This window comes from Vicia villosa, linkage group LG2 (assembly GCF_029867415.1).
Source record: "Vicia villosa cultivar HV-30 ecotype Madison, WI linkage group LG2, Vvil1.0, whole genome shotgun sequence".
Classification (NCBI taxonomy): domain Eukaryota; kingdom Viridiplantae; phylum Streptophyta; class Magnoliopsida; order Fabales; family Fabaceae; genus Vicia; species Vicia villosa.
Genome location: NC_081181.1, coordinates 94,228,223 through 94,238,860, shown reverse-complemented (window position 1 = coordinate 94,238,860; position 10,638 = coordinate 94,228,223). Strand labels below are relative to the sequence as shown.

Sequence of the window (10,638 nt, the reverse complement as noted above, 5' to 3'; positions counted from 1 at the left end):
TGATCCCCTTCAATGTTTTCCACTATACCATCTTCCCTCCAAATAGTTAGTCTCTGATGCATTGTCGAAGGCACTGCAGCAACCCCATGGATCCATTCTCTTCCTAGCAAAATATTGTAGTTCGCTTTTGCTGGTATCACCATGAACATCGTTGGCCTTGTGACCGAACCCACAGTTAAATTCACTTGAATGACCCCCAAAGTTTGCCCTATTTTTCCTTCGTAGTTAGACAAGACCATATTATGTGGCCTTATATCAGTATCGAACATACCAATTCTTTTCAACATATACTGGGGCATTAGATTCACTGCTGCCCCCCATCTACTAGGACTTTGTTAATGCCAACATTTTCAATCTTAGCCCTTATGTAGAGTGGTTTTAGATGGTTTCTCATACCCTCATCAGGCCTTTCGAAGAAGGCATTCTGCTCTTCGACAGCCCCATTGTTTAGCACATAATAACACACAGGTCTGTGTCTTGCCATCTCTTCTGCATCAGCTTCCTCACAATCTTCAGCTTCTGTCTCTTGGTTAAACTCATGAGGGAGTACCGACACAACATTGCAATTGAAGTTTATAGAAGACACTCCGTCGAGTCGAAGTCGTTTGGCATCCTATCGTCCTCTTTCCAAGGACTGGAATGCATCTTTTCTTCTTTCTCGTTATCGGAACTGAACAACTTGCATTCCACCGGAGGTTTGCTTGCCCTTGCCCCCTGCACTGGGATCTTGTTGCTGCTAGATTCTCCAACCTCCTTTGCCTTGTATTCCCTTTAGGCTTTCTTCATCCTTTGGTGCTTTCTCCACTGGGATCTGGACATAGGATGCTTGCCTTTGTAATTCTCCAACCTGTACATTTCTCGATTTGAGGTCTGAAATTGCTTCCTATAAGCCATTGCAGTCCTTCCTCCTTGGTCCCAACTTCGCCATTTGTTATTTCTAGTACCAGCTTGTATCCACCTATCCCTGGGTATGTCTGCAGGGATTTTAAATGTAACTCTTCGAGCTCTAGGGTGGGGACTGTCAGGCCTCTTCGATGGTGTCCGATTGTCGAACACATACATGTTGGGACGGAGTCCCTGAGTCTCTCGACCCATGTAGAATAACACTCTTTCGAATGATCGAGCTAACAATTTGTCATAGACTGATCCACATCTGGGACACAATACAATCTCAGTGTTTTCTTTGTGACATCTGACCAAGAAACTTACTAAGCTTTCTTCCGTCCTTGGATACACTTTCAGCAATAGGTTTCCTCCTCTTCAGGGTTGTTCCATTCTTTCTCGTAGGGCCCTCTCAAAGTTAGCTTGGACCCTTCGATTCAACATAATCGAGCACCTTGGGCACATCAACATTTTTCCAGCATTTTTCTCATGACACTTCCAGAGATAATCTTTCAAACTCTCCCCTCTCGGTGGAATTTCAATGTTTCCTTTCTCCCTTATCAGCCATTTTTCTATTTCTTCTATTTCAGATAAAGGCCGCCTAACATTGACCATGTTAACAACTTCCGGAGGAGCTTTAGAAATCTGTATCTGTTGAAGTTTCGCCCTGAGGTCTTCAGTGGCCTCGCTAGTTTTCTCCTTCAGATCTTCAATCATCTCTGCATCGAAGGATTCTTCAACATTAGTATTGAAGACTGTATTGTCATTTAGGCTTTCAGTAGTCTGCTTTCCAGTTGAAATTATCTCCAATTCAGCAATATCAGTTTCAGATACTTCCACCATGTTGACGTCAAGTGGTTCAAACAAGTTAGTGTCAGCAACATTCAAAGGGTTTGTGTCAACCTTCATGTGATTCTTTGTCTTATCAGCGAATTTCAGACGTCCATCCTTGATAGCATTCTGAATTAGATCCCTGAAAAGAAAACATTGTGAGGTTTTATGGCCTAAAAAACCATGATATTTACAAAAGTCTCGCTTCTTCCGTTGTTCTAATGGAGGAACTTTGGAATTAGGAGGCACTATCATCTGGCCATCTTTTACTAACAAATCGAATATTTCATCACATTTAGTGACGTCAAATGTATAAGTTTTCTTAGGAAATCTATCGCTTTTATCATTCTCGACTGAATTTTTTCCATTCGAAGGGGTGAGCAACTTGCAAGAATAAGGTGGTGCTTCTTTTAATTCAGCTAGGTCTATTTCGACCTCTTCGACGCTGTATGAATCTTCGAAAGATTCGCCGTCAGCGTCTTCAGCTTCAATATATGCTACCCTCTCCTTCTTGTAACTTTTATTTGCTCTGGCCTTTTCTGCTTTTAGTCGTTCGACTTGTCGAACCCTGTCTGCCAATTGGGCCATATTCCTTAGGTATTGGGTATCCAGTTTCTTTCTGATTGAATAGTCTAGACCGCTTGCAGCCATTTCGACTAATTCATGTTCTGGGACAACCGTGAAGCATCTTGACTTCAACAATCGGAACCTGTTCAAGTAATCATCTATAGGCTCCGTGAACTTCCTCTTGATGCTAGCCAATTCTTTCAGACTTATCTTGGTTTGACCCATGTAGAATTGTTCATGGAACAATCTCTCCAAGTGTGCCCATGCATCTATGGAATTTTGGGGTAAGGTAGTGAACCAAATAAAAGCATTTTTTGTTAGCGAACTAGAGAAGTATTTAATTCTTAAATCCTCGTTCCCTGCTAGATCCCCTGCTTCCGTCAAATATCTGGCTATGTGTTCCACCGTTGATTCACTAGTGTCCCCTGAAAACTTCGTGAATTTGGGTACCTTGGTACCTCTTGGCAATTCTATTTGCATAATATATTCGGGTATGGGGGATGTGTAGTTTGGACGTCGAAGTCCAGTATTAAGGCCATTATTGGCCATAATTCTCTCTATCATGGCAGTTAAATTATTCTCTGTTGCCATATTTTCTCTCCTAACCCTGTGGACTACTTCATCTGGATGTTCGTTCCTACCAACTACCCTTAATCTGGGACCCTCCTCGATGGTCTCTTGTTGACCAAAGTCAGTCCTTCGACCTGGGTTCTCTAAATCTATCACTTGGTTTCTTCCGACTGGTGGTGGTTTAGGTGGGGGAACTGCCTCACCGGGTGTTGGTCTAGGCGGAGGAACCGTATCTTGAACACTTTCCAAGATTGGCTGACCCTCGCGATCAGGGGGTTAGTTATTTCTTCGCCTAGTTTGTGGAACTCCCATAAAATCTGCCATTCGATTTATTTGTGATGATATTTTTTGGAAGGTTTCTACATTGTCCTGGTTAGTTCTGGTCATGTTTGCCACTAATGGTGTAAAGAGTGGCCCTATTTCTTTGGCAAGAGAACCTAGCATATCATGGTTACTTAAATCCATTTCTTGCCTAAACGCTGCCTGACTGTTAGTAGTTAAAAGAGGCAATTGGCTAGATGTGCCTGCATTTTGTGCACTTCGACCTATCGAACCCGTATTAGGCGAAAACGCTGTGACATTGGGTGCAGTGTATGTAGATTCTGCCATATACGAATATGGCATTCCATAAGGGTTTCCAGGCCTCCATACATCGAATGGAGATGAAAATGGCCTTGGAGAATGTACTTGACTAGTCGAGAAATGAAGCATCTCGTTTGTGCCTGTCGCATGAGGCATGGTAGTCGAACTGGAAATTGAGATCGTTCCTGTTGTATTTTCGGGCATGGCTTGGGAACTAACTGCAGCCGCAGATCCTCCCGACACGGGTATTTCCTGTTCTTGTGACGTAGATGTCGAAACATGTGTAGTATTTTTTGCTACTGTTCCTGACCCTTGTGGGGGATCTTGATGCCCCCACTGGTCGAAATGACCATTTTCTTGTTGTACCTTCGTTTCGGAATCGGTGGCGCACTGTTGGTTAATTTACCGTTCCTAAGGTTCATACAAGGTCTTGATATGTTCTAGACAAACCAAAACAACCAATTAATAACAATCTGTTTGACACTGTCCCACTGGGCGTGCCAATTTGTTTACGGTGATTTCCGGTAAACAACCGCTAGTCTTCCAAACTATAAAATATACTTTGGTTACTCGCAGGATCGACTAGATTGATCCTAGGACATAGTCAACTAATTGTCTTTTGATATGATTTGGTTCATATTTGTTTGTTCTTGCTTCGAAAACTTGTTTGTGATGTGATCATATGACTATTCATGTGAAACAACACTTGTTATACATGTTAATATAACTTCGACAAAGAGACATAGAAAGCGTGTAAATTGCAGAAATATAAAGTGCAAGAATATAAAGTGCAGAAATGTAAAATGCTTCGAATGAAAGTTAAACAAAAGATAAAGGAATTGAAAAGATACTTGAATAAAGAAAGATATAAAAGTATTTAAAATGGTGTTTGTGTCATACGTACATTTCTCAGCGAACTCGTTCTCTTAACGCTTGATACTTGAGTGATTTGTGAGTGATTTGTACAAAATGAACACACGGAATCCTAACATTAAGACCTTTATTTATACTAATTTCGACCCTAACGGTCCTACACTAATATGATGCCACGTTGCTCACATGCATACGCTTCGAATCCCTGGGATGCCATCTGTCCTTGTTCGGTTACACAGACTATTTCGAAATTCAAATCCTCCCGCCTGAATCCTCTTCCGATACGTGGCAACGTGATCAAAACCGAGAATGCTTACGGAAACGCGCCAAGCTTCAGTACTCTTTGTGTTTCGTAAAAAACGTTTAAGTCTTAGAGACAATTTATTTCGAACTAGCTTCAATCTTCATCATCTTCACTTCAACTTAAACAACATCCTCAAAACATGGCCATCAACAGCCATTTTTAATCTCAGAAATGGTCATCAGTAACCATCCTTCTTCGAACTCTAATTCATCAAAGAATAATTTTTTCCAACGAAATCTCTAGCTAACAGTGTCATACGTACATTTCTCAGCGAACTCTTTCTCTTAACACTTGATACTTGAGTAATTTTGTGAGTGATTTGTACAAAATAAACACACTGGATCCTAATACTAAGACCCTTATTTATACTAATTCGACCCTAACGGTCCTACGCTAATGAAATGCCACGTTGCTTCACATGCATACACTTCGAATCCTTGGGCGCCATCTGTCCTTGATCGGTTACACAGAATATTTCGAAATTCAAATCTTCCCGCCCGAGTTCTCTTTCGATACGTGGCAACGTGATCTAAAATGAAAATGCCACGAAATACGCAAAGCTTCAGTACCCTTTGTATTTCACGAAAATGCTTAAGTCCAAAAGACAACTTATTTCGAATCAGCTTCGATCTTCATCATCCTCACTTCAACTTAAACAACATCCTCGAATCATGGCCATCAGGAGCCATTTTATTCTTAGAAATGGTCATCAGAAACCATCCTTCTTCGAACTCTAATTCTTCAAAGAATATTTTCTTCAAACGAAATCTCCAGCTAACAATAAGCCATAACCTGTCCATTCTACATCAACACACCACCCAGACCCATCTTGGAAGCATCATAATACACAACATAAGATTCAGTTAGACTTGGCAGAATCAACACTGAAACCGACGTCAACCTCTTCTTAAGCTCTTAGAAACTTTCTTCACATTTCACATCCCAAACAAAAGCTTGACCCTTCTTATTTAACTGATTTAATGGCAAATCCATCTTAGAAAAGCCATTATTAAACTTGTGATAATAACCAGCTAAACCCAGAAAACTTCTAATCTCTGTCACTGACTTTGGAGATTCCCACTGTGCCACGACCTCAACTTTTGATGGTTCAACAACAACACCACCACCACTGGAAATTACATGGCCAAGAAAACTCACTTTTTCCAACCAAAACTTACACTTTGACAGCTTAGCATACAATTGCTTCTCTTTCAACTACTCCAACACAATTCTTAGATGCTCAGCATGCTCTTCGTCAGTCTCCGAATAAATTAGAATGTCGTCATTAACTTTTCATATTATTTCAGATTTTAAAATAATAATAACACATCATGAAGGGCGATCTAAACATATGACTATAGCCTATTTTGTTGTCCCCGTAACAGTTCATAACAACATAAATAGTCGTACAATCTCAATATCATGAGAATCCCCATTTAATAAATATTTTCTTCTTCGTTTTATGTATATATCAATGAATTAAGCTCCCTTTTAGCCTTAGTTTTACGAATTATTAGCATAATAAGGAGAACAATTCCTCACGGTCTACGTTGATTAAAGCAATAGAATTTAAATGAATATGATTAAAGTTTATTTTTTATTCAACACTCATCAATGTAAAAAGAAAAGGCTATTCTTATGAAAATTGACGAAGATATATGTAAAAAAGAAAAAAATTATATTGAATTAAGATATTACTACAAAATTTTGTATCCCTTCACCAAAGTCCTAGCTGACTACCACTATTACCACCACCATTCCTCCTTCTCTAACCACCTTAATTTTCTTCTTCTTTCTCATCAATAGGCATCTGATACCTACAAACAGGACAAGACCCATGAATCCCTAACCACTTCTCAATACAATTACCGTGAAACTTATGCTTACAAGGCATTTCTTTAACAACTCCACCAACCTTAAACTCCTCCAAACAAACAACACACTCTCCACCATCACTTTCTTCAATTTCAACCCTTTTCATACCTTCTATTGACTCCTTTGAAGCTGGCGGTTGACCATTATGTGTAGTACTTCCAAGTTCATGAAGCAGAGTTTCGAGACTTGAAACTTCGTTGATTACAACAATACGCTGTGTTGATGGATTCATTAAGATGAATCTTTGACGGTTAGAATCTCCGTTACGCTCTGTTTCTTGATCTGAGTCTTCGTCATCGTTTCTTGGAATTGACAAACCATAAAGACGAAGCATGAAGGGAAAGAACAGAGACATGTCTCTGGTTCTGATCATTCTTTCAAACATATAAGAAAGTTGAGAAGCTTCATCTTCCGAAGTCGTGTCTCTAACACTTCTTATCAAGTCGTACAGAGAATGTCCGAAAATTTCAGTTTCAGATGCCATAAGTTCAATTCAAATAACTTCAACAAAAAAACAAACTTTAGTGTGAGAAAGAAATAATGAAGAGAAAAAGTAGAAGTGTGATAAATAAATACTACAAGTTCACCTTATTTATAGCAAAACATTTAGATTTAGAGGTTTAGCATTAACCGGATCAATAAATTCAACTTTCATATTAAATCTTATCTTAAAAAAGTCAATCAAATCAAATTTATTATTTCAGTAAAATATTTAAATCAATCTTATCTTAAAAAAATCAATCAAATAAAATTTATCTACTATCTACCATATACTAATCAATTGACCAAATATCCCAATATGCCCTTTTCTCAACATTTTTTTACACACATAAAAGGGCAAATTTGTAACTAACAAAATAGCATACCACTTTCAACATAGAAGCTCCAAATGTTCCATTTTCATTGGTGCATATTAAAATATATTTTCTTCCCTCAATTACACACCTTCTCTTTCTCATAACATTGCCTTTCATCTCTCTCCCGTAATTCTCTTCTCCCTCTTTTTCCCTCAACCCTAAAATTACGCCGCCGACAACAACAAGTTCAACCGTGAAACACCAGCAAAACTGACATTCGGTTCAACCGTGAAACACCATTTTTCAATACCTTTTATCTCTCTGCTCCCGGTTTTCCCTCTATCTTTCTTTCTATCGTCTTCTCTCTTCTTTGTTTCTCTACAAACCCTAGCGCAGCCGCAAACCCTAGCGCAACCACAAACCCTATTGTCTTAGTTATCAATCAATCTTCCAAACGCTTGCTTTCTTCTCCTTCTCATACAGCGCAAATGATCCAAGGTATTAATCAATCTCTTCCTTACTCTCTCTCTCCCTCTTATCCCAAATCTCTCTTTTTTGAAATGCATATAGGTTCTTGAAATTCGATTCGATCAATTTTTTCTGTGTGTTTCTGATTGTAGGTTTCAGAGGATGCTTCATCATACCCATTTTCGTAATCCTCACCTCAAAACAATTTTCGTAAACCATTTTTTATGGGTCATTGTTGGGTTAGTTTTTACAGATCTGGAGACTTGGTTAAAGGTAACAAAATTGCTCAAATCTCACTATTGAAATTTCTCAATATCTTCCAATAGTGATTTTATCATACTTGTGTTATTTCACTACATATTTGTTGTTGGTATTCTTTTTTGTTTTGCAGGTTTGTTTAGGCTTGTGATTGTGTTTCACTGCATCCTTGGTTCTGGACGTGCCGCCGTCAATTGTTTTTATTTTTTCAATAATATTTTGTAAATATGTTCATAATAATCATTTAATTCAATTGATTTTTAATGACTTTTAGAGTTCTGCAAATGAGTTTGTTTAGGTTTTTATGCAGCAAAACACATTCTTCAATTAGGGTTTCTTGATTTGAGAATTTTCTGCATGTGAAGGGGAAAACTAATGTTGGTCAAGTGGATTTTAACAACTCCCTGAGTGGATTTTTATTAGGTAACTCCTTGATTTTAAGCTTAACTGACCGAAAATGTGATTTTTTTGTTTAGTTGGAGCAACAAACCTAGAGTGTGCAAAAGCTCTTAGAGTAAATGCTGGAGCTGAACCTGGTGCAGATCTTGGTCCGTATATCAGCAAACAGGTTAGCTTATGATTCCTCATTTACTTTTTTTCCAATGTAGTCTATTAAAGAATCACTGCTATGGCTATTCAATTCAATCTCATTTTCACACCAATTGTTGTGTTTACTTTAGCTGTTTGTTTCTTAAAAATTGTATTATCATTATTTGCTTCTTAAGTTTGCTTGATTTATATGTGCTGGTGTATTGTGTAAATAGCATCAAGAATTGCATAATTGTTGTAATATGTTGATTTCTATATATAGAAATGCAATTACAGATCAATTTCACACCCAATGTTCATGTTTATTTGCCGTTAAGTTCAGTTTTCTATAACTTTCGTTTCAAATAAATTTTGAAAATGTTCGTATATTTGAGGATCGCAGATGCATTCACAGGGAAGTAAGCAAGGATGAAAATATAGTTGATTCTCATCTCAAGATTCAACAAGAAAATGAACACACACAATATCGTGACGTAAATTTGAAATCAATCATCCTGGTAAAATTTTAATTAACTGTTGATTTCACAATTTTTGACTAAATTATAAAACACTTGTCAGAATTAATAGTATAATGAAACATGTTGAAGGTTACAATGAAATTTTTTAATAGCATGATGATAAAAGAGATGCTTTATGACTTTTTAATAGCATGATAAAAGAGATGCTTTGTAATGTCTCAAAAGTGAAAATTACTAATTTATTTATCTCACGGGTCATTATCAACACAATATTTATTTTAATTGAATTAATTATAATCTTAATTTAAGAGAAAAAAATATTTATTTATAAAATTATTTTTATCTCCATCGCACTGTTTTTTTTAATGATTATTTAATATAATTAAATCTATATAAGTATTGTTCATTTTACAATAAATTAAATCATTTTGAATTTTGCATTTATATTTAAAATAAAAAATAATAAGTTGACACTGTTTTTATCACCAACACCATATTCGTATACAATACTGTGCATATGTTTTATTTTTTTTAATAATACTTCATTTAAAATTTTGCATTTGCATTTGCTGAAAATTCATATTTTCTCCGACTCACGTATTTTTTATGTAATTATTTAATACAATTGAGTTTTTATAATTATTATTTATTTATAATGAAATCACCCATTTTAAAATTTTATGTATCTAAATATATTTTAAACAAGAAAATAATACACCCGTGCGGGAGCACGGGTCTCTTACTAGTTATTTCAGTAAAAGATTTAAATCAACCTAGTAGACCAAATGAAAAGATTCAAATCGACTATCGGTTCATTAATGTAATGATTCAAATCAACCTATTAGTCTATTAAATAAATCAATAAAATTAAATTATTATTTATTGAAAAGATTCAAATCAAATTATTATTTTTAACTTAAATTTTGTTTTGATTTAATTAATTTCATTTTTTATTATTTATTGTTATGATATTTTTTATTAAAATATTTTATTTTAGCTACAAATATTTATTTATCAAAAAATAAATAATTGTAGGTTTAAAGTTAAAAATAGCTGACACAATAATATTTATGTTACTATTTTTTAGTTAAAATTAATGAAAAGATTCAAATCAAATTATTATTTTTAACTTGGATTTTGTTTTGATTTAAATAATTTCATTTTTTATTACAAATGTTTTATTTTAGCTAAAAATATTTATTTATCAAAAAATAAATAATTTTAGGTTTAAAGTTAAAAATAGCTGACAAAAACAAATTTTATGTAACTATTTTTTAAATAAAAATATAATAATGTATACAAAAAAAATTGTTAAGTAAATGAAAAAAATCCTCCATCGATAAGTTTTTTTTTCATTTATCCGTTAATTAACGACAGGATGTAATGCTATCTATACACATGGATATCCGTAATTGTAAATAAAATAAATCAAAATAATCATGTTACTTAAATTTAAAAAGTCCACTTTAAAGAAATACCAACTTAATTTATAATTTGTGATTATTGTTTGATTATAAAAATTGTTATCAAAGCGAAAGTGTAGCATATTAATATCTTGATAATTGCGGATTCGAAGAAATATGAAAAACCTAACACTGCTCACCGGAGATGCTTAACCCAATCT

General features: G+C 35.5%; 1 protein-coding gene and 1 long non-coding RNA gene across 5 annotated transcripts; one reads left to right on the top strand and one right to left on the bottom strand.

Moving 5' to 3' along the window:
- Positions 1–6,386: 6,386 nt before the first annotated feature.
- LOC131649607 (E3 ubiquitin-protein ligase MPSR1-like) lies at positions 6,387–7,003 on the bottom strand. Its single transcript, XM_058919360.1, has one exon. It carries the CDS (start codon positions 6,966–6,968, stop codon positions 6,387–6,389), a length of 582 nt encoding a protein of 193 aa, XP_058775343.1. The 5' UTR covers positions 6,969–7,003.
- Positions 7,004–7,421: 418 nt separating this feature from the next.
- LOC131646452 (uncharacterized) lies at positions 7,422–9,097 on the top strand. Of its 4 annotated transcripts, XR_009297492.1 has the most exons (6): positions 7,422–7,779; positions 7,902–8,022; positions 8,141–8,228; positions 8,318–8,384; positions 8,484–8,575; positions 8,939–9,097. It is a non-coding gene; the product is annotated as an uncharacterized LOC131646452 (long non-coding RNA). The 4 variants fall into 4 exon arrangements; XR_009297491.1 differs by having other exon boundaries at positions 8,318–8,575; XR_009297490.1 differs by having other exon boundaries at positions 8,141–8,384.
- The last annotated feature ends 1,541 nt before the right edge of the window (positions 9,098–10,638 follow it).

Excerpts from the sequence above, each read along its gene's own strand:
- LOC131649607 (XM_058919360.1), bottom strand. The coding sequence starts at position 6,968 with ATGGCATCTGAAACTGAAATTTTCGGACATTCTCTGTACGACTTGATA.